Source organism: Gnatocerus cornutus, chromosome 5 (assembly GCF_029298725.1).
Source record: "Gnatocerus cornutus isolate USDA-ARS CGAHR chromosome 5, icGnaCorn1.1, whole genome shotgun sequence".
Classification (NCBI taxonomy): Eukaryota; Metazoa; Arthropoda; class Insecta; order Coleoptera; family Tenebrionidae; genus Gnatocerus; species Gnatocerus cornutus.
Window position 1 is genome coordinate 3,383,629 of NC_142237.1, and position 25,872 is coordinate 3,409,500.

Here is a 25,872-nt window from a genome sequence, read left to right on the forward strand (position 1 = left end):
ATATCAAATTGCTGATTTCACCTTTCCACCGCTCGATACAAGGCAAGGGTTTATCGCGGGATGTATTTTCCGACACGTGAAGATTTATTAGGACGTAATTTTTATTATACTCGGTCTATTTTGCTCCGGCAGGTAGGTTAGGGTTGACCGAGAACGGTTTGAAAGAGACTGATTTTCTTTCCGGTTTCCGGAGCATCAACACAGATTTTACAAACTGTACTTGAGCCAGGTGCATCGGTTATTATGCGCATACCTTTTAATGGTCATCGATTGTCTAGAATGTAAAACTTTCTTAAGTTTTCAAATTTTTTAGCGTTCATTTTCTTAATCAATAGATGAAATTTGTGTTTTAAGATCGTCAAGGAATCAGAATTCCACAGGTTCTTTGTGGTCACAGTAAAAAAATAAACTTGAGAGTGACTTTTGTCTAAAGCTTATCTTAATGAGCATATCGGAAATATAATCTAAATTGAATGTTTGTGAAAAGTAAGACACATCAAAAGTAATTGAATGATCAGAAATGTAGTCTAGAATTTCGAATCGTTTCAGATTTCTGTTTCAATCGATGATTACATTTTCAAGTAGAGCTTCTTTACATTTGATATTTTAGGAACAAGATGTAATAGGATAAAATATGAACTTAAATATCGGTGAGATTTCGACAAATTTTAAGAATTTGACTTTCAAAACAACTAAAACACAAATTCAACGCATTAACAGCTTCTTTCAAACAAGTTTAAAGAAGTCCTAATATAAAAATTAGGATAGAATTTCAAGATTCTATTGCATATTTTTTTATCACTCATTTGAGACAGACAAAGTACTGTATGACTCTCTAAAGAATAAGAGTTACATTTCCATGACAACAACGCAGGCTTTCTAAATGCTTTCTCAAAATTTGTCATTTCTGTCAATTATTTTAAAGCTTTACTTGTAATCAAAACAGTCTTTGGATAAAATATTGTATTATACTCGAATATAATGGCATTTTGTTCATCTAAATCTTTTTTTTGACCTCGGGAATTACAGTTTTTTTGCGTGTATAAAAGTGCCCTTATACTCTTGTATTAAGTTTAAATATTATGAATATTATTATGAAATAGGTACTAAGAAAGCGGTTCTTACTCACTTGTGATAAATAAAGTACGCTGATCCTTTTTACAGTCACGTTTCCTTGCTAACAACAACGCAATCATTGTTATTACTGCCACTTAAATCAATTCTTTTATTGTTTTAATTGTAACTAACAGGAATTTTGGATAAAATATTGCGTTATATTTGTGTGTAATGGCATTTGATTCATATTACACTCTCATATTAAAATATCTGTTTTCCAATTTTGGTACGTGAAATGCTCTTTTTGTCCATTGTTTTTTTAACTTAAAACAGTTGTTTGTGTACTAAGGCCAAAAAGTGGTTTTTTTTTTGGTCGTGATACACACAAGATTTTTTAGGCGACATCACTAAATTTACAAGTTATTGGAGTAATTTTTATTTATGATTTATTGATTTAATCAATTATAACAACTGAATAATTGTAAATATTTATGAATCCTTCAGAAAAGTTCATATTTTCTTTATTTACATTTGCAGTTTCGGCATGTGTAGCTTCGCAATTTGTATGAATTAGGTTTGATATGCTTTTTGATGTTGTTGCAGCAGCACTGCTAGACATATTCATTTTCAATAACTCAACACGTTTTTGTTACGCTTTACAGCAGTTTGTCGATTTGATTTTACCCAAATAATTATAAAATTGGGGGTAATATCGGTTTCTTGATGTAATATGCAAAACTATAGATAGATGACGCCACCATACATCGGCCAAAATTGTTTGCGGCCAGAAAACTTTACTTTTAGGCCGCTTTTGAGGCCAAAAAACTCTATTTTTAGTTTAAGTCGCCTAAAAACTTAATTTCATTCTCACAAGTGAGTGTTCACGAGTTCACGAGTGAGTTCAAAGTGAGGTTATTATGTTATTACTATTTCCCACCCACCCCAAATTAAATTTTATCGTGTATACTTTACTGATTAAATAATTTGCTATCAAACTACTAATATCTACTTGGACGAATGACAAATATCTTTGGAAAAGATAAATTTATGTTCAGTTGTTCTCCACTTCTGAACGCGTCTACCTAAACGACCCACATTTCCCAAAGTTTAAATCTAATTATCAATTCGTCTAATGCACCTCTGGATAAAGTTTTCTGTCAATATGAATTCGCAGTTTACATTGTAACGATATCAACTTTTAATTTAACTCTCCAATTGGTTTAAATTATTGAGTGAACGGTTTTTACATGATTGATTGTTGTTGTTAATTGGGAAATTATAAGAATTGTTAATCAAACATGAAGGATACATCAATTTTTATCGATGTTTTAACTAATTTACCACAATTTTTAATAAAGCTCGATTCGCACTAGCGCTAGTTCGGATGGAGAGAGGATAACACGATGGGCGTTTCCGTCTATTAACTTTCTCCGAACAAAATTAGACCCACTATTCCCCAATCCGTATTACCATTCTGCCAGTTTTCATACAGTGGAGAGTAGCCTCCTAATTGCCTAATTTTCACTGCAACCACGCACCCTAACATTAGGCACTTTCCAGAGACTCGCTCTCAAACTACCAAGTGTAGCCGCGGTCTGACTCAGCCGTTGCTCCTTTTAGAAGTCTCCCTCTTATACTTTATACACATTTTGTATAATCGCTTAATGACTTAAGGAAGTACACAATATGAAGTTACTAGTGATTCTAATTACACTTACAAAAATTGTTTTACTGTAATTATATAATAATGGAAATTCTTTGATGTGTTTTGCCACGGGTTCTATTATATGCACATTGGTAGATTTTTGAGTAGGATTTTATTATCACGTAAATCTATTTTACTTTCCCGGTTCAACCTAGGAAGTAAACCTTTAAATATATTATTATATGTACTATTGCGAGAAATATCACCAGTTGACTGAAGATATGAGACCGACATTTACCTTAGCTTCCTCCTCTTTGAATGAGTTTCAAAATTCACTCATAAATGTCACTCAGAAGACAGTATAAATGTTAATTAGATCTTGAGAGGTGACAGAATTTTCAAAATTTATTGCTCGAAACTAACGACAAGTAAATATGAAGTGAAAAGGTGTAAACAGTTGTTTGTACATCGAAGTCCGAAAATCTCAGTTTTTAGGGCTGAAAAAATTTGTGGATCGATCGCGATCCTGTTTAGCGGGTCGAAAATTCTGGTTTCTATTGATGTAGAATCAGGAATATTCTAATGGAAACAGATGCTTCGGCAATTTTCTTCATGCGTTTAATTTCAGTTTGATTAATTTCTCTGTTAAAATATTCGGTTTAAAGTTAAAACTATTATCGTTTTTTTTTGCGAATCCTTAAGGGTCTACGCTACGCATATACCCGGTATATGGCTTACGATTTTTCGTTTTTGAAGCGCATTTTGGACTTTGAAAAATCGCTCGACCTCTGTATGTATGCGTTTCAGGTAGAGCTATGGAGGTGACATCTTCGAATTTTGAAAAACTGAAAAATTTGACTTTAATTTATTAAAAACTGAAATTCCCATTTTTCGTTTTTAACGAATATGAAGCAACCTACGAAGTTAAAAAAAATACCAACATGTGGAGAATTAAAACCTCTATGGAGGTGACATTTTTGTTTTTGTCATTATGCTATAATTTTGAAGTTATTAATAAAAAAACAAATCAAAAATAGGCAACCAACAGTACAACTAACGCAAATCATCTTATTCAAATCTCATGATTTACGACCGCTCACTAGGGGGTCACTGACGTTCCGCCCAATTGTAATAAACTGCTGTCGGGTAAAAGTAGGTAAAGACCCAACTGGTCGCTCTCGGCAACAAACATCGAAGGTACTTGTAGCAAGTGAATTGAGAAATAATATTTTTAAACTGTAATATAATTCACTGTTTTCCACACCACCCTTGGGGTACAGAGAGACGGCGCGTTTTTTTTAAGTGCTCTCCCCAATAGGCCTACTGTACTCTTTTGACTCTAACTATAAAACTACTTTATTTTAGAAATGACAATCCGGACATTTGAACGAACATAATTTATAAGTCTTTCTTTAAAATTCTTCTAATCGTTTGTTCTCGGCTAACTCTAGAATCTATTATTTCAGGAAGTAAGGCATTCATATAAAATTTTTCCAAATGGGAAACCATAAATGTATTCCAAAAATCATTGTCTCTCTCTACAATTGTATATTTCAAATCTAGTTTTGTATAAACTACAAAAAAACATCTATCCCGTTTAGTAATATGCAGCTGACCTTGAATTTGATACATATAATTATGGGACCGTTTTAATTCTATTGTACCTTCGTTATTAGGATTAATTTGACAGAAATCTATAAGTTTCTCGTTTACCGCTCTTTCAATGGTGCTGTTTCTTGCTGAATATCTTGAGACTTTGGCGAGTATTGAGGATTTGAAATTCTCAAAACTAAAAAGCTGAAAGATGTGTAGTATCTGAACATCCATTTCGTGCTTTCATTCTACTTCATAATAATTATGTATTTACATTTCAAATTATATCCAAAGACATCTATCATCTAACTTTATGGACATTGTGCACATATGCACATGTACTTTTATATGAATGGACCTGACGCGGTCTATAAAAACCAGAAAAATATAGTCGGTGATAGCATAAATTGTCTGTGGTGCGAAATTAACTTCTCATAAATTATTTTTGGCGAAACGAGCTGTTTATGTGGTCCATTCTCCACCAAATGTGGCTAGTTCAATCCATTATTAAACCCTGCGATGCATTTCATAATATGCGGATTTTCTCAGTGTTGACTCGACGAACAGCTGTAAATAAACAATACTAATTTAAACTTGAAAGGTACAAGAGCGTTAAAATTTTCATCAAATGTTGTTATCACCATCAAGAACATGCAGCTATTACAACAAGTCGTTATTGTTAAAACTTGTTAAGCTGTTGTGCTTTTTTATTCTGTTGAAATTGTAATGAAGCTTTCGTCCGCAAGCTCATTCACGTCGTTTTCAAGGTACTTACGTTAATAACACGCCGTCTTTTCTTTATTTCTGGCAGTTTTCCGTATTTTTCTCGTTCAAGATTGTTACAGTGATGAATCTTGGTGTTGAATCTGCGATTACATCAGGCGCCCGATAAGTTGGAGGAAACTTGCCGAAAACGAGACGAACATTGTTTTCCCGGAAACTCTGATCTGTGGCTTTAACCCGATTAGTACGCAAATGATAGATTAGTCGAGGATTTAAAAATTGAATAGTTGACAAGTTTCGTAAAGTTGCATGCGCAGAGTGTTGTCTTTAAGGTTCAAGTTGGCACGAATTTGAAGTAGGGTCTCTACAAAATGGTCACATGGAAGAATAGAAATATAATTGAAGAGTTCAGATGTAAAAAATAATTTTCGGATTTGTTATTTTATCCATATTTTAGTTATAGTACAACTCCAAAAACAGCTCTTTTAAATATTAGTTTTTTATAATTGAATAGTGTTATGCAACAAAGATCCAACCACTGTTGTCTAAAAACGGAGGTTATGGCTATTCAAGCCTTAATTTTACCGATTCTGTAGTGCAAAATTGCAGTAACACTGATGTAGCACCTCAGTTGGACTATTAGCTTTAAGAATTTTAGGTCCATATGAGACTTAACAGATGGTGGAAGAGGTACATCAATTTTTTTTTGTGGGCTTAATCTTTGGAATCTTTGTTGCATAACACCATTCAATTATTGTTGTGATATTAACTTTTCATTTTCTGAAATATTTTTCGGCTCTTTGTAACATGTTTTAACGTCCGAACCCTTCATAACATAAAAGTACACCACACTATGATACTAAACATATTAATTTTTATACTTCTTTAATAAAAATTATAAATGTTTACATTCATACATAGAGAATCAATGCTTTGTGAGCGTACAAGATTAATTCGTTTAAATTTAATTGACAAAAAGTGCGTATTGCTGCAGATGTCCAAGCATCAACAATTACTCATATGTATTTAGAATCACAACTTCTTAGTCGACATTTTTCTAACATTTAAAAAATAGCTATTTGTGTACCAAGGCCAAAAAGTGTTTCTTTTTTGGCCGAGCCTTCTTTTAATGGCCGAGGCGATAGCCGAGGCCAGAAAGAAGGCGAGGGCAAAATGGCACTTTTTGGCCGTGTTACACACAAGATTTTTTAGGCGACATCATTAAATTTACAAGTTAATTAATTTTTATTTATGATTTATTGATTTAATCAATTATAACAACTAAATAATTGTAAATATTTATGAATCCTTCAGAAAAGTTCATATTTTCTTTATTTACATTTGCAGTTTCAGCACGTGTAGTTTCACAATTTGTATGAATTAGGTTTAATGTGTTTTTTAATGTTGTTGCTGGAGCACTGCTAGACATGTTCATTTTCAATAATTCAACACGTCTTTGTTGCACTTTACAGCAGTTTGTCGATTTGATTTTACGCAAATAAGTATAAAATTGAGGATAATATCGGTATCTTGATGTAATATGCAAAACTATGGATAGATGGCGCCACCATAGATCGGCCGAAAACGTTTGCGGCCAGAAAAGACTCACTTTTAAAAATTTCATTTTTAGTTAAAGTCGCCTAAAAAAATGAAGTTTTGCACTAATGACGACAACGAAATGTGTACGGCAAATTGTCTATTTATGACAATTAATGACAGTAGTTAGTTAAAGTCGTCAAGAGCAGTGGCTGCTGATTAGTAAGGGTTGTATAGCTAATGTAAAATGTTTAGAGAAAAATAAAAAAAAGTTACTGCTCAAACCCTCATTTACATTATGGAAATTAAGAGAAGAATAAAAAAAATAAGAAAAAAATACAAATTAAAACTAACTTTCTTATAGGATAAATCAGAACATAATACATGGTCCTCTTATGGACACCCCCAAAATTGCCTTTAATTTCAAAGATAAAAATGTGCAAATTTACATAAAATCTGACGCAAAAAATTGATTTTTATCACCGTTAGTTTGGCGTCGCGACGTGTAATAATGTTTAGCGATTTTTGAGTTGAGTTGAATAATTCAAATTCTTTTCAGCATAACTGCGATAAAAATATCAATTTTTATTTTAAATCTAATACAAATAGTGTGTAAAATTTGAAAAAAAACCTATCAACTTAGTTTTGAAAATTGCAAACTACATTTATTGTACATTTATTGTAAGAAGGTCAATTTCAATTAACGGGGGCGTGTTTAATTTTTCTGGACTCTAGAAATTGTTAATTAACATCAAAAAACCACAATTTAATTTTACGATTTAAAGTGAACTAAAGAGTAGATGACATTTGTGATACAAGATGTTGACATTTGGTATAAAAGTAGTTTCCAATTTTGACTATAAATTTGAAAACTAACTTGATAAAACAGCATTTTTGTTTCTCATCAAACTTTGAAAACAATTTGCATAAATTACAACTACGATATTAAAAGAAAATCAAAGATTGGTCCCACAAACTCTCACAAATCGCTAAAAATTACATTTTTAAAACGAGCGTCGCAGCCGCCAAAACTAAATATTTGCTAGATTTTTCTGCATCTTGCACAATATTATGAAGGGAAGAAATACAAACAGCAGCAACTTTAAATAAGTTTTTGTCTCTGTCAACACATGCATCTTTGGGCTAAAAATAAACCTCCAGTCGAACATATAATTTTTTCTGCATTTCGTAAGAACAAACCTTATAGAGTATTTAAATGGGCAATTGTAGCGCGTTTGATGCAGTTTTTTGCCCGTAAGAAAGGAATCTATCAACAAGGCGACGAAAGCGCGTTCTATTATAAAATAGAAAAAAATAATTGGAATTATTTCCAGGCCGTTTGGGGACACCACTTCCTATAGCATAGTTTTTGATCGAAATGTGTCATAGTGTCCCAGCTTTAATTTTTTTTTCCGACTTTTCTGTGCTACAAAATGTATTTGATTGATCCTAATTTATGGTAAATATATGAGAGAAATATTTAAATAACTTGTATATTGAAAAAAAAGCAACGAAAGTTATCAAAAAATACACATATCTTAAAAACTGTAAATTCAAAAATTATAAAAAAATTCCCACAATTTTCTGAGTCTACAAGGCAAGTCATGTTACAATTTGAAGTGAATCTAACCACCAGTTTAAAAGAAAACTGCTAAAAAGTACCTAAAAACTAAGTTTCTTGAAATTATCTTGAAAACCGCAGGACAGATTTTTTTTTAATTTTATGTGATGATTTAGAATAAAATTTTACATCTTCAGGATTTTTTTCAAAATTTTTGAATTCACCGTTTTTGAGATAGGGTACACTTGAACCTTAAGTTGAGAAGGGCATGGGAAATGATTGTTTGGAATGAAAACAAAGTCAATGCAAGTTCTTCAAAAAACAATGGCATTCAAGCCTGTCGAGTTCATTAAATTTTATGCGGGTGTAAATTAAGCTGCAAAGTGTAAACGTTCTTTTGCGAGGGAGGCTTTTGGGATTTTCGTTTCCGGTTAGCAATTAAACGTTCTTAATTATGTTCTTGGTTTTCCAGATATGCGGAGGTGAAAAGGACAAGAGCAAATTGACAGGAACAGAAAAGCGAAAAGCGGACGACGGAGAACCCAACAAAGATCTTAAAAAGGTAAGCATTTTAATAAACCCACAGTTTGCTTTCTAAGTTGGAAAACAACGAGTTAATTATTGTGATGCCGCCACGTCAGACATTACTTAATTAAAAACTAAATGAGCAAAATAATTTCTATGTGCCACTAATGGGAATAAATGAACAGGAGGTAGACGTTAACGAGCGAAAAAGGTTCTAATGAAAAATCAAAACGATTTGTCCTGGGGAGTGTATTAAAATCTTTGCTCATCAACCAGACCAGCGTTTCTCAATCTTTTCAGGGTTGTCTCGTCCGACAGCTTAGAAGTACTCAGAAAAAGTGTTTTAAACAAATTGCTCATTTCTCATCAGTTCAATCATATTATATGGTACATATAAAGCTCTTTGAACTAGTCGTTAATGAAACTTTATCGATCTGTTCTGGACGTTGATGGCATTCGAGATATCGTATTTGTAGAATCGAGCCATGACGTTATGTACTTAGTCCATTCGAATGCATTAGACCCATGAGCAATCAAACACGTTTCGTAACATTTACGTGATTAAAATCGAGCGATCGCATAGGTCATCTTCAATAAAGAGCGATTCAACTCTACTCCACCAGAAAGCAGGAAATATATCACGTTTAGCATGGCGTTATTTATTGTCACAATCATAGTTATGGTGATTTAGACAAATCGTTTTGCTTTATCCACTTCGTATCGACGTGAAGTTTCCGAATTTTCATCGGTCTTGACTACACCAAACATGCGCATGAAAGAAACTTGTGGACACGCATTTAGATCACGCACCGTCTTCGTTGGTTTATCTTCCAACATAACCGCAAATTGAACATTTTTCACTCAAACTAATACAAATTAACTGTTAGAAGTTTTACAGGATTCAGTATCCAATTCGGTATTCTCTGGAGTACGCTTAGGGTTTGCTAGATTTTTTTTAATTTGCGAAACTTTTCTCCCTTCTTGTTTTTCACAGTAGAGGAACGGTCAGATGATAAATCTCAAGGTTTTTCGTGTCGCTTCATTCAAAGTGGCGTTTCGCGACAAAATATTGCAGATAAAGGAGCAAGTCACCGGAGGCGTTTTATCATCTTTTTTGGATGCTTTGGTTTTTGCAGGGGAGAATGAAACTATTTTTATGCCGAGGCGGGCTTAAAGTCAGCTGTAATAAATTAATTTAGTACCGCAAATTATTATTATCGAATATGCTTGGTACACATCCCAAAATATTGAACAGTTATTTACATTTAAACAACGGTAAGTGGAATTTTACGACTCGACAGCGCGGCGGCGTTTGCTGGAGAGACGTAAAATCCTTACTTTGCAAATGTTGATCTGCCACATCTTTGACAACGGCACAATGTTTGAATTTCTTAGTAGATGGCGCCATCAATAAAAAGACCTGTGCATTCGTGCATTTCGACTGTTTCTCCGCATGTGCTTTGAAAGGCGCCACTGCTTGGGAATATTTTACCATATTGGGTTTATTACCAACATTGTTTTTGACATTTCAAATTTGAAGTTTGAATTCTCAAATTATTACACGTTGTTTGTTGCTTTTTCAAGTTTTCGTTGTGTGTTCTGTTTCCGTTCGTTACTTTGTTCTATGTTTGTGTTTTTTGTTGCATTAAAAAGTCAATAAGCTCCTAACCCCAAAATTCAATTTCTCAACGATGTCAAAAGCGCCCGCCTTGTGGCGCCCTCGGCAAAAAGTGCGATTTTTAGGAAATATTCATAATACGGGAAAACAAGATTATGGGCAGGTCGTATACAGGGTGATTTAAAAAAAAACGGCAGGCGTTGTAGAATTTTTATTTATGAACCGATTTCAAAAATTAAAAAAACAAATTAAATGGCTTTTAATTACTATAAACTGATGATTTTAGAATTTTTCTAAATGTTTTAGTATCTTTTGAGCGATATTCAACTTCAACTTTCTGATTTTAAATTGGCACGCATATTTTTTTGCATAATTTGGAAGATATTAATTTTCTTGATTCAGAAATGTGTAATATGTACTTTTACAAAAAAATATTTAAAAAATTATTATCAAAATTGAAAAAAAGTAGGCAATAAAAGTTAATAAAATCTAGGTGCATGGTGTCAATTGTGCAATGAAAAAACGGGATGGCGTTTCAACAATATTTTAATTAAATTAGGTAGATGTGTTTTCTGATTTGTAATTATTATTGTCTTTTGTTATTTATAATTTCAAAAAAGATTGCCAATCCTTTCTGTTATTTGCTGATTTTTGACATTACAATTACGGTAATGTGTTATTTGACAGCACGCACCTAGATTTTATTAACTTTTATTGCCTAAATTTTTTCATTTTTAATAATTTTTTTATAAATATTTTTTAGGCGACTTAAACTGAAAATGGAATTTTTAGGCCTTTAAAACGGCCTAAAAGTAAGTCTTCTCTGGCCGCAAACATTTTTTGCCGATCTATGGTGGCGCCATCTATCCATAGTTTTGCATATTACATAAAGATACCGACATTACCCCAAATTTTATAATTATTTGGGTGAAATCAAATTGACAAACTGCTGTAAAGTGCAACAAAGACGTGTTGAATTATTAAAAGTGAACGTGTCTAGCAGTGCTGCTGCAACAACATCAAAAAGCACATCAACCCTAATTCATACAAATTGTGAAGTTACACTTAATTAACTTGTAAATCTTGTGTGTAACACGGCCAAAAAGTGCCATTTTGCCCTCGCTTTCTTTCTGGCATCGGCTGTCGCCTTGACCATTAAAAAAAGGCTCGTCCAAAAAAGACACAATTTTTGGCCTTGGTACACAAATAACTATTTTGTAAAAGTGGAACATAGTACTACACATTTCTGAATCAAGAAAATTAATGACTTCCAAATTATGAAAAAAAAATATGGATACCAATTTAAAATAAGAAAGTTGAATATCGCCCAAAAGATACTAAAACATTTAGAAAAATTCGAAAATCATCAGTTTATAGTAAATAAAAAACCATTTAATGTGTTTTTGAAATTTTTGAAATTCATTAATAAAAATTCTACAACGCCTGCCGTTTTTTAAAAATCACCCTGTATAAGTCTAATACAGCACGTCGTGAAATTCATTTTTATTTTGATTTTTGAGGTGGAAAAATCATCTCAAATAACGAATCAACTTGTGTAAATAATACTTTGATGTATAATCTTTGTTGTGGTAAAGGTTACTTTCCTTTTATTCTCCTGAGCGGCCAGTGTAATCTGACATTTTTGCCGCACTGCCGCAGCTTTTCAGCAGTGACAGCGCAAACGGAACAGTTTTTACAGTTCAAGAAGCCAAAAAATGATAAATAAATGTGATGACTGATAGCATTTAAATTTTCCTAAAATCTAGTCTGGTTGACCTACTATACCCGCAGGATCAAGAAAATTGAAAGATTATAGCGGAGACAGAATTACTACAAGGTGTTTATAAATGTTTCTAGCTCTGGCTCTGGAATTCCTGCCGTGCACTATTTTGCCGCTTTGTTTTCATAGTGAATATAACTATCTTGAAAATTATTTATAATTGAACTTACATTCATGATGTTTCAGTTACAGTTTTGTGTCCAAGTTTTTGATTTTCAAGTTTTAAACCACAACTAGAACAGTTTATTTCTCAAAATTAACTTAGGTTAACTGAAAATGTCAGTTGAAAAACCGAAACTCACATTTGTAATGAGCGGCAAATTTCTTTGACATTTTATAGCCACCCTTGATGCTAGAAACATTTATAAACACCTTGTATAAAGGTAAAATTTAATATCTTAAAACTGAAACATAAACTTAATTAAAAATCCAAGCAATGAAAAAATATTAAGAATTCACCACAATGGTGCTATGCTATCCAACGAATTCCTAATCTGCAGATAAGAATTTTCTTTGAGACTCGACGGTCTGATGTCACAGATAGTGGTTATATTTTTGAATATTTATCGAGTTTCTAAAAATAATGAATTTGAATTGCAAAGTAGGCTATTTTTGTATGAAGGCACGGTAACGATTTTTCTTGTTAATTTGTATACAGGCTTCTAACAATTATCACCAGACACATAAACTCCACACAGTCGACAGATTTAGCCCTGTGATCAAAACTGGGATAAAAACAACCCGTGAATGCGCTTTAATTTCAACACGATTGTGGCGTTTTTTTCAAAAAAGACGAGATGCTCAACCTGTGAGACACCACAAAGTGCTCGAGGTCCTGTTAATCTGACGCAGTGCGTCACTTCCATCATCATCATGTCGAAAAGTTTAAATTAAACATTTTTAGGGGCGTTAATGAAGTTGTCGGCTAACCCGAATGATGGACTAGGGTCGTATTTCGACATTTTCGTGGCGATGATTAATGCTCCCTATAAGCTATTTGATTTAATTTAACTTACCCATTTAGATATTTCAGGTGCGCTTTTGTGACATCCCTTTTTCGGACGTCTATTCAAGTTATTTTTAGGAAATCCTGTCTGCACATCACACTCATTTTCACACTGGAATCATCCGGCGAGATGCGTGACTTGATATCGCGTGCAAATTTACAATATTCGGAATCGAAAAAGTTTTGTTAGTCATTCGGTTTTATTGCTGGCTTTAAAGTAAAAACTCGTAAATGTGTGAAACTAATTCGGGCTATACCTGGTCTGGATTTTAATTTTTCTAATAGCGGTTACTTTGTTGATAAACATACTTTTGCGTCCAAGTAAATATACTTAGGGAAATTGATATTGGCGGCTCGCTTTTTTCTTATTTACTCATAAATGAAATGTGATAAGAGTAGATTGACGATATGATTGATGGCAACGATTTTTCCTTTGTTCGAAACAGGGGATTCTAAACAAGGGGAGACTAATTAGTGCATTCTTTACCAAGGATGGAAACACTGTGATGATAATCCCATTATCAAGGTTATAAGCAGTGCAAAAATAGGTCAATAACGATTAGTTTTCCCACATACTAACAAAAAAGGTTGATTTCTGAAAATGACATGACACCTTTATCCACACTGATGCGGCATTTGAATTCTTCGATAGGCGAAATTATTAATTATAGTCGTATGTGGGTCGAACCAGCGGAACAAAGCCAGTAAAAAGCAAAATCCATTAGGATAATGCTAGACCATATTAGGGTAGAATCTTTTATTAAACGTAACTAATTGCCTTTTTTACAGCGAACTACAGTCAGTCACGGAAGGTCGTTTAATGCAGTATAATTAATAAAATTAGCAGAAAACGAATTACGAGGTTTTGTGACACAATAAACGTAAATCATAAACTTGTTCCTTTGTTAGCATGATTAGCAATTTTCTTCTAGTCTGATTGTCTTGGCGAAAATCATTTCCCTAATAACTTCTCCAAGCAATCAATTTTTTACTGCAAAGCCCGTGGAAAATTGATCTGAATCTGGACGTTTATCAGTTCGACAATTTGCTTCAATTCACTCTACAAGAGTTTGTCTAATTCGTTCCGGAGGGAATCGAACCGAACATCTCGTTTTTTTGTATTGCTCATCCTTTATTTTGTTGGGGAGGAAATTCTATTTAATTTTGTATTAATTGAATTCGTTGCTTTGAACCTTAAATCTCAAAGACTGGCAAGGAGTTTACGAGGTCGCTTATACAATTTTAAATTTTTGGAATATTTTTGGTTTTGATTTCCCTATGTTTTTGGTTCTACTGATTTTTTTCGACGCTGTCAATTCTTTTCATCTTTTCTTCTATACAAGTTCAGGGGTGCGATTCTCGAAATGTGCTGATTTGATTTAGTGCACATAGGCTGTGTTTTTCCATTTTTAGTTAACTTATAGTTTTAATTAACTAATAGTTAACTACCATATATGTGTTTTTTCATTGTCCTAAACTAATAGTTCTGAGTTAACTCACAATTTAATTTGACTAGTACATGAAATTTTACTACAAGTGTCACAATAGATAATTGATATTATATAAATGTGTACAGTAATGGTGAAGATTATTTGCCTATGAGAAGACGTCGTCTGTTAGAAACAAATTTTCCCAATGCTTTCGCTTGTCGGCTACATAGAGGGTCCGGCCTCAAAATTGTCTTTAATTTTAAGTATCAAATTTTCAAAATCTGCATACGCATATAGTTGACAAAGCTCTAGAAACTGACGCAAGAATTTGTTTTTTATCTCTGATAGTTGTGGCGTCGCGACGCCTAAAAAGTACTCTCCTATAACTTTTTACGATTTTTGAGTTTTTACAAAAATACTTGCGAATTTAAATGGGCTTCATAAATTCACTATGTCGAAGACAATAAAAAAAGGTACTGAGGCCTTGGCTTCTCTTAGACCTTAATTTTTACATTTATAGAGAAACCAAAAACAATATTTTTCATTCAATGTGCAAACTATCACAAATATTTTAGATATTGTTGCTCGCTGGCCATCTTATGATGCGCATATTTTTTGTTATTTTTTACTGATGCGTACGTTTGCAACTGTTAATTATAAAAATTGTGTTCTTTTGGAAAATGGCGCTTATCTTGTGAAGTCCTACTTGTTTACGCTAAACTTGAAATATAGCAGAAAATTTATACAACGAATCACAGATCAAAACAAAAAATGTTGTAAAGAGATCTTATGGAATTTGGAAAAAAGTCGAAAATTAGCCAAAAATAACTAGAAGCCGTCATTTAAATTTTGACAACATAACAATTTTTTTGGATAACTATTAGTTTACTAACTCTAAGCTGAAATATTGTGGAAAACACTTAAATTTTTACTTAGAAGTTAACTTCTAGCTATTTTTAACTGTTAGTTGCGTAATAAATTAACTAAAAGTTGTAAAAACCCACTCTAAATGTCCATATTTAGTGTAAAAGTGTATTCTCGACGTTCTGTGAACATTTAGTGTACTGAACCTTCAGTATGAAATTATTAGTGTGGTCGATAGTAGACTAAATTGCATGCTAATTTATTTAGATTGGCAAAATTTTTGATAAAGCAATGAAACTAGAAGAAGAATCTAGACGAAGGTCTTAACTTAGATGTAGTAGCAGCAAATTTACATGAAACCAAAATATATAGAAAATTCCTTAAAAATGTGGAAGATAGAAAACTCCGTAAATTTTTTCGATTTACTGAAGACACATTTAATTTCAAGACCATGCCAATCCTACTCTAAAAATTGCTCTGGTTTTAGTGTTGTCATGATATTTTTCTTCTGCAACCCCACTGATTGGAAAAATACTATTTCTTTATAATCTAACACATTCTGTTTGACTGGATCATTTCGTTCTGTTGTCTGTTGGTGTTTAATTATGCCTTATTTTAAATTTTGAGCTAAGTTTTGCCACGCCTGTTGTATTTTTATGTTTTCTCCAAAGCTATTGGACATTTTTTCATGTAAACATAGACACAAACTTCTTCAGAAAGTTTAGATGATTTCTTTTGCTTCTCAATAACACGCAAGTTATACTTTTTACCCTGCGCTAAAGGTTTGGATCCACGATGAGATATTCTCATGAAATTATGGTTTCACGAGTCAAAAAGTAGCAAAAACTATAAAATTTGTTCATTTTGCTGCGATTTCTTGTGGGGGACTTTAATGCTGCATTTATTTTTGTTGAACATTTGACTGGAAAGGTTAATTTTTTGAGATCAGTCAACCTAACAAACTGTTTTTGCGATGTTGCCAAGATAATATTTAGACCGCACTAAAATATTAGTGCGCTTTTTAGTTTGATGATGGACAATACACTATTTTTGATACCACACTGATTTTCTCGTACTAAAAATTTAGTGCACTAAATATGTTGATTTTCTCCATTGTACGAAGATATTTTTCCACTTTTTCGATTTATTTTTACTCAGAGAAGTCAGAATTTGAAGCGAGTTTTATTATCCACCGAGTGAAAAGTTTCGGTGCTTCGGGTTTGCGTGCACAACTTTATGCAAATTAATATTTTTAATTTTAACTTTTTAAGCTAATGGGAAATCTCTGCAAATGTAATGCAGTTTTTCAAGGTTGTACGACGACGCCTATTTATTGCAGTTGTTGAAACTAGTAGCTTGTGTCAATAACAAGAAATCAGAAAATCTGTCTGGTGCGCCAGGTAAACGCGACGTCCTTTGTTTCACCGTGCTCGGCAAAGATAGAAACGGCTTCTCGGCAGCAGAAGACGCGATTACGTCGACAGTGATGTATCGCTCCTCAAGTCATCAATCACGATATTACTCGCAAAGAATCACTGTCAACAACTGTTGCTGCCGCCGCCCTCAATCCAGAACGTCTCAAAATCGCAAAGATCGACCCTTTGTTGCGTCCAACCTCGGAAATGATTGCAATATCTGCATCTAATTGACATAAATTCCCTTTGAAGCGATCGATCGTAGAAAGACGAGCCTCAAACTTTTATTTTAAAATTGTAAGTACATTAGTACGTTGTTCAAAAAATAATTAGTCAAATAATAAATAGATTAAAGTATTATTTAATATTAGAATGCCAAACAGAAATTTTCTAAAAAAAACTAAACCTATCTGTTTTAAGTTTAATTTTATTTGTTTCCAAATAGATACGTATTTGGTATGAAGGTATACTCAAAAGATACAAAATACATAGTATAATAATGTGTATAATATGTACATGTTAGTAAGTATTTATAAGAAAAGTGGTATTTACATAATAGGTACTTATTTACAATATTGACAATTAACTAATACATAGGTAATACAAACTCAATGACGGCGGATCGGAATAGACAATCTTTGTTTCCTAGAGTCAATTAATTCCAGCAACATGTGATCAAAATAAAACTTAATCAATTTTGGTTCCATTTTTTTTTCCAAAAAGTTGTGTCTTCATAAATATATTCATATTTCATATCACTTTCTTGTTCAAACCAAACACCCAGAATACACATTTTTTTTCGTGTTATTCTTAACTGCCCTTGGATTTGGTAATACCAATTATGATTTGAATTTACAATGTATGTTCCATTTTTTTCTAGTTACCAGAAGTCAACCTTTTTATTCTCCCAAAAAAAATTTATATTGTTCTCAAAGGAACAAGATTTAGTGGGTTTTTCAGTAAAAGTTGAACCGGCCGGCGGCAAAATGAAAGAAATTGTCATCACCTAGTAAAACTCCGGTCCGTTTCTTAGATAAACTCTAATCCAATATTGCAAACATCAGGTAAATTGCATCCGGTCAGGTTGCTCCATAGAGTCATACCATTCAAAACAATTTTGTTTCATTCAACATTTTTTATTCATTGATAAACTTTTAAATTCTAGTGAAATAAGAAAAAAATAAACATAAATAATAAAATATGTAATAAGAAAAATAATAATAAATTACTGTTTTATTAAATTTCATTTTCTAAATTTTACGTCCAACACCGTGAAGTAGTCGAGAAATTAATTCGTGTGTCATTGAAAGACTTTAGTTGAAAACATGATTATAAATTAAATGAATTTTCATACTACATAGTTGTTTCTATAATTTCATACATCAAGCATTATGAAACTTTGATGTGCTTGTACTTATTAGCACTTTTAATAACGCTCTTCTAATTGTAACCATTTTATTATCCTCTGTGCGAAACAAGCAGGTAAAAATTTTAGAAGAAATCCCTTGATTTACAACTTCCAAAGCTGGTCAAGAAACCGCAAATGAGGGTACGCTTATAAATCAACTTAGTCGTAAATTATCTGCAAAGTTCAGAGCTTCGATTGAAAAATTTTTAGTTTATCTCACTCATAACTAGACCAATTTTAATGATATCGATTTAAATTTAGCGGGAAAGTGATTTTGAAAGTATTCTTTACTAATTCTAAGTTTAAAAATTCACAAAAATCGGACATAAACTTCTATTCGTAAAACTACCCCTAAATTATCGAATTTTCAAGTCCTTTAACTTTTAAATTAAATGTTTTTTCCAATGTTTGATTCTTAGTTTTAGAAGAAAATATGAATACAAGCAGTTGAGAATAAGAACGAAACTGATACATGAAAAAATAAGCGAAATATTTAGACGATACTTTACATGGGATTCTCCATAAGAAAAATGTCTTGGCACTCGCCATAAGGGGGACCAGAATTCATCTCTTATTTTTTGGTTTAGTTCGCTCGTAAATATATCAGGATTGTTATAAAGCGCCGCTAAATATCGCACTATTGTGTCGACAATAAGAGCATTCTCCTTGAGCTTCCATTGTGAGATCCCATTCCAGACCGCTGCAGGAATTACCAACGCCATAACTAACTCCAAACGTCTTAGTTTTAATAACAATTGTGTCTTCGATGTATATATCCAGCTTGTGTTTTGGTATAATCGTAGACCTAAACACCGCACTTAGCCGTTTCTACATGTAATTATGCACTGTATTTAACGATTCCAACCAGCGCGTAATAACTAATTGTCAAAACATCTGCCAACACTGTACGGTGAAATAACTAAACTATTAAATTTCCCGCTACGCACATTCAGGAAATTGATAAACCGCACAGTGTTTGCAGGATGAACCCGTTTTTCATATCCGCTGGAAACGGGCCTATTATGACGAAGACGGCATCTCAAAAATGAGGCTTCCACAAATCAAATCGCTGGCAACATTCAATGAGAGCATTTTAAAATTGCTTTTGCCTCTAACTAAACAAAATTGATATTTCGGAGTATGCAAATGAAGAATCGCTCTGCTTTAAGGATCAATCTTTTTGATGTTAGAGACCATGTGTTTACATAAATCGACATAATCTCCACGCAAACTAACAATTTGTTATATCAAACTTTTGTCAACAAACTAATTGGAATATTCAGTGCATGCTGCTGGCGAGTTAATGACCAATTTCGCTTCCACGCGTCTGTTAAGACTTTTAATATATGCACTTTTTCTACTTTATTAGCATTATTACCGGTCCACTCTTCATTATTTTCACGTTAAGAAACTGTGCACTTAATGACAACCGAAAATTAAATTTCTGCCTCAGCATTTTTGGTCGGGAGATATTTATTGTTGGAAAATATGCACCTGCTTGTTCAAATGCTCATCCTTGTGAAATCGACCGCGTTCTTAACCGAATTCCGGAGATGCTGGAAAAGTTCGTGTAAATAAAATTAAACTTGAAGAAGTAGGTACTCCTAAAGTATGAGTGGAATTAGTCAAATGTTACTAATCTCAGGAGTCTCTAGCTGACTTCGGAGCGAAATAATACGACGGGGTGTTTGACTTTTATACAATAACAAGTGGCAGAAATCACCCGACGCTCTCTGAATATGTTTCTTTTCTTTTGTTAGTGTGACTCGAAGCTTTCCCGTCAGAATTGATTTTTGAAGGTTTACCAGATTTAACTCAAAATACAATCGTCGCGAGCATGCCTGACATACAATGGTTTTACGGGCATAAAAAAAAGAAAATCTTGTCTCTTTTTACGCTGACATTGGAGAAAGGATTCTTTTGAATTGTTTTCACACGCGAGCTTGCTGTCCGATGTGGATCTTGAACTCCAGTTTTTAGACAATCGTTCATGTAGTTTAGCGACTGAAGTACATGAGATCAAAGACTGTTTTATCTCCACAAATCGACGCTAAAATGACTGTTTTGCGATTTCTTGTTAAATTTTTAGGTTTTCCTAAAAATAGTTATTTGTGTACCAAGAGTGTTCTTTTTTTGGCCCAGCAAGAAGGCGATGGCAAAATGGCACTTTTGGTCGTGATACACACAAGTTTTTTTAGGCGGCATCATTAAATTTACTTGGAGTAATTTTCATTTATGATTTATTGATTTAATCATTTATAACAACTGAACAATTGTAAATATTTACGAATCCTTCAGAAAAGTTCATGTTTTCTTTATTTACATTTGCAGTTTCGGCATGTGTGGCTTCATAATTTGTCCTTTTTGATGTTGTTGCAGCAGCACTGCTGTTCATTTTCAATAATTCAACAAATTTTACAGCAGTTTGTCGATTTGATTTTACCCAAATAATTATAAAATTGGGGGTAATGTCGGTATCTTGATGTAATATGCAAAACTATGGATAGATGGCGCCACCATAGATCGGCCGAAAATGTTTGCGACCAGGAAAGACATACTTTTAGGCCGCTTTTGAGGGCTAAAAATTCCATTTTTAATTTAAGTTGCCTGAAAACCTAATGCCTTATGATTACTCGGTGTTTTAATATACTAATTTCCTAATTTGTATTTTAAAGAATCTCAAGTTGCGATGGAAACAAAGTTATTATAGCATCGCGTATCGAAATGGGATAATTATAGCACTGAAAACGAATGATCAAATAGGGAGAATAGCTCTGTTACAAGAACAAATTAGGAAAAATAGTATAAAAACCTCGTTCATAAGGCCATTAAGGCATTAATCCATTATAAAACTCGCGGCTTCGCCGCTCGTTTCATCACCTTGGATTCGTGTCTTTAAATTTGCTTTTTCGAATTTGCCGCTTGATTAGGTCCATTAGAGTACTCAATTTGGAGTCGTTTATATTATTATTACAAGGTGTTTATAAATGTTTATCTGCTTTACGTTTCACAATAAAAACAATTGTTTTTATTATAGTACGCAAAACAGTATTTTTTTTTGGTTATGTTGGCTATGTTATTATGTTGCCACTTAAAGGTTGAATCAAAATCTCAATGATGATCATCATCATGATACGAAAAGATGAATTTAGGAATAATGAACCAGAATAAAAGCAAACGTTGTAATACCTAATTTTGCAAAATTAGACAGAAAATGTCAGTAATTATTTGAATTGAAATTTTGTTAGACAAATGTCATTACCTCTTTTGTCACCAACCTAACTTGTCAAAAATTCCTAATCGAAAATAATTTCTTTCAAATACAATTTTTAAATTTATTTACAATGCAAGGTAGAAAAAATAGTATATTACACTCATTTCATAGAACGACTTGTAGCCCTCATTCTATTTGACCACTCCTCGCTGCGCTCGTCGTGGTCAAAACTCATTCGTGCTACAATACTTGCCTTATGAAATACGTGTAATAATGTACTATTCTAGCATCAAGGGTGGCTCTGAAATTTCTTTCGTGCACTATTTTGACGTTTCAGTTACCGTTTTGTGTCCAAGTTTTTGATTTTCAGGTTTTTAACCACAACTAGAACAGTTTATTTCTTGAAATTTACTTTGCTCCATGTTTGAGGTTAACTCCAAATGTCAATTAAAAAATCGAAACCAACATTGTAATAAACGGCTAATTTTTTTGACATTTCATAGCCTTGATGCTAGAAACATTTATAAACACCTTGTAATAAGAGAACTCAAAGTAGGAAATTTTGTTTTTAAAAAGTTGGCAGAACTAATTAGTCTGGCTGTCACCTGTTTCCTGTCAAGTTCTTGGTCAATTTCACATTACCGATTTTACGATTCGTGTTTAATAAATTCCTGCGTGAATACAAAATGTATCAATATAATTGAATTTTGAATTGCCCTTTGCGGGCCAACAATAGGTATGTGTACCTAAATATAATAGAAGTGATTGCAAGTTGTGAGGTTAGGTTACGTTAGGTGAAACTCTATAAATGTCAAATTTTAAATTGAATTTGAAAATCAAGTGGCACGTCGTGGTTACAAAACCATTACCAATCGTATAACACGAAAATTTTTAGAATTGGAAAATTTAAATTTTTTATTAAAAAAGGGTGCAAATTCGAAAAAATAGAATAAAGGACTTGTTTTATAATGACATTGGTGCACTCGTCTCATTTGTACACTGAGAACTCGTGCGCCAAATTGGCCATTATAAAACACGTTCTTTAATATTCTATTTCCTAACTTGTATTTTAAAGAATCCCAAGTTGCTATGGAAACAAAGCTATTATAGCATCGCGTATTGAAATGGGATATTATAGCACTGAAAACGAATGAGGAAATAGCGAAAATAGCGCTGTTACAAGACCAAATTAGGAAAAATAGTATAAAGATCTCCTTCATAAGACCACTAAGGCATTCATCCATTATAAACTTGGATTTGTGCCTTAAAATTTGCCTTATAAAACTCGGTGTTTTAATATATTAAAATTTTGTGTTGAGACGATTTTTTTAATCAAAGTTGTCATTTTGAGACTTCTTGTAGAACGCTGAAGTTGGTCAGCGTCATTCAAATGTCAATTGTCAACAAAGAACGTATATTATTGGATCAATTTCATAATTTTTGACATGAGTACCAACTTACAAAACGATGTTTTAAGGAGTCTTAAAGCACCGAAATAGATCTAGTTTCACTCGGCGCCCTAACAGCTTGTAGACAGATAAGTAAATTGTAAATCATTGTTGTTTTCAACCCCACGAGAGTGGTATCGCACAAATCACTAAAAATCAATCATTCGAGACTTTCTATTTTTGCAAGATTATTAAATAGGAAATACGACAATTTTCAAACTGTCGAAGTAATGCAATTCGGAAATTAACCGCGGCAAGAATGATATAGTCTTTTAGCATTTTATTAACACCCTTTCGTTTGCATTTGAAAACTCACCGAAGAATGAAATAGAATTGTTAATCTCCCCTTTCACTGACGATAAAATCTTCATAAATCCTCCTAACGAACTGTTTTTTTCCTTTAAGAATAACCGATAAATATCAAGCACACCCCCTGAAAGGCGACAATTCTAAAAGCATTACGCCATAATCGTTCAAGAAGACGACTCTCAAACTGCTACCCCGTTTCTTAATCAAGCTTTAGTCCCCCTCTCTGGTCTTCTTTTGTTTTAACTCCCTCATTTGACCGCAATTGCGTTCCTCTGGTGGATGGATATTACAGGGATGAGGTCATAAGGGCCTGGCTCGTAAACCGTCTCAAGAAGACCTTTTCACCACCAGCGCGATTAAGAGTCAAATAGTAAAAAAGCTGCTGGCAACCCAAGAGATAAGTCTTTCGTTCGGAAAGGTTTAATAGTTATGACGCGTCAATAGTGACATTTAATGTGTAACCTCAAACTGTCAGTGCTGCCAATACAATTTTTATTTTTTGAACCTGTGGATAAAGTTGAACGCTTCAAAAGGAAATAACCTCCACTTGTTACCCCAACAATTTGCACCTGTCGAAATGTAAATTGCGCTTGATTCGAAATACATTTACATTGAAGTGTAAACCTTGTTTTCCAGGCGCTCATCTGTGTTCGAATCTGATTTTTTAAATTGGAATTGTGAATTGGGGCTTTTGTCAGACATCCGTTAGATGTAAAACGAAGAAATATATTGTAAAGCGTCTCTAATAATGAGCCTTTCTTATCTCGTTTCTGGATTTAAACTCGCGTTCTCGATTGTCTGTTTGAATATTTTCCAGATAGCAAAAGGAATGAAAATAAATGTGATGTGAGGATATCGATGCGAATGTATCAAGAACAGCTATATTTTATATTTTGTAAGAAGCATATTTTCCCAATAGTTTATCTGTTGAATTCTTGAACTTTTTAGATGCGCGTTCGCATCTTTGAAAACTTCATTCGTTATGAAATCGGTGGTGTTTGCGGAACAACGATAATTCACATTCCGGGCTCATAAATCATTGAAATGAAATTTGAAAACGATTTTCGGTGTACAGATCACACATTCTTTGCAAATAATTGAACCAGTTCAAAATTACATGATTTATTTGCAAAGCTTCTGCAAAGGAGTATCGAGCTTCTGTCAGAATACCGCCTTGTCACTGCAACTGTTGCAGTGAATTTCGTCCGACTCGCACCGGGCTAAAGTTTATTGTGATTTATTACTGAAGTTACTGGCCAAACTCGTATGTAGAAAAAACGAGAGTGAATGTACATGAAGTTTGTTCCTGAAAGTTTGCTCGCGTTTTCTTAATCTCACATTAAATTCTCTAGCGACGCGATTTTTAGGCTCATAAATGCAAATGAGTGGGTATCGAAAATATACTTAGAAGCTTGAATTTCAGAATATTGTGCTGTGAAGCTGTTTTCAGTCGAAACGTCTTAGAGTTAAGAGTTTTAAGAACTTTCAGCTTTCATTCGACCAAACCGTAGTAATCTTCTTTGAAATGCCCTAAAGTTTTGCTTTTAAATCGTATTGACCTCTTTACTGCCCGAATAAATGTAAAAACATTCACATTAAATCAAAGGGACTGCTTTTCCTTCTAAGTCTTTCGTTAAAAAAACTCACGAAAATGATTTATTTTTATCCACTAAATTATTAGTTTTGTTTTTCTCTTGTTACAGGTGAGTGACTAGGATCCGGACAAGCTTGATAGTTCATCCGTTTTGGACGCTCCAAAATAGCAGAATTGAATTCGACAGGAAAGCAGCCGAGACGTAGGAATTTGATAAAAAAAGCTTTCAATTACGAGGCAATCTCTAAACGATGAAGCTGAATCATTATTTGCTCGCTACAAAGACTTTGGAGGCTTGTTGCGAACGAGGGCATAATTAAAACATTCTGGTTGAATTTTAAGATGTCATAACTTATCAAAGGAAGTTTTTTATTTTACGTTTTTTAAACTATAATGTATATCTATATCTCGAGGGTCTTTTAGGGACGAATTTATTACGATCTGTTCTTTTTGCCTTCGAAAATCGTGAAGCTATATTTGATCCGTAATTGAGGCAATTTGATAACTGATTTTACATACCTAAATGTTTGCTTTAATATAATAATTTTTATATTTTCTGTAAAATTTCCAAACTATTTTTGTTTATTGTCTGGGGCACTTTTCTCAGGGTCAAAACCTCAGATGGTTTTTGCTTCAAAGTGTTTTGGATTTTTACAGTTTTAGCTGATGAATACGGACCTATTTACAGGGATTCATATAAAGTTTCAACTCTGACAAACATTACCCAATCTATAATTTTCATGTGTAACTTTTTAATTGCATTTAATTATCACGAAATTTGGACAACTTTGTCATTAATTCCAAAATAATCCTTGTTAACACACATAATAACACAAAAAATAGAATTGCATGTTTTAGGTATACTTAGAACCATTTTTTTTCAATTTAGGAAAGAATAAATTTAATAAGGAAAAATTAGTTTCAGAAATAATACACTGCTCCGCAAAATTAACGCTAAATCGACGTACTGATTTTTAAACTAGCTTTAATAGCTATTTAACAAACAAGTTGGTTAATAAAAGCGATTAATAAATTAATAATAAAAGCGAGATTATTAATCGCCTATTAACCATAGAGTTAGTTACAAAACTTTTCCGGTGATCGAATATTGAAAAATTCACCAAAAAAAAAGAAAATTGGTACAAAG

General features: G+C 33.0%; 1 protein-coding gene across 5 annotated transcripts in view; it reads left to right on the forward strand.

The window, feature by feature from the left end:
* Positions 1 to 25,872, forward strand: part of LOC148173736 (pseudouridylate synthase RPUSD2-like) — a 296,122-nt gene that overhangs the window by 204,417 nt on the left and 65,833 nt on the right. For all 5 annotated transcript variants that reach the window (XM_088035908.1, XM_088035906.1, XM_088035907.1 and 2 more), the window contains one exon: positions 8,587 to 8,676. In XM_088035908.1, the coding sequence (XP_087892034.1) occupies positions 8,587 to 8,676 (90 nt within the window). The remainder of the gene's footprint in view (positions 1 to 8,586; positions 8,677 to 25,872) is intronic.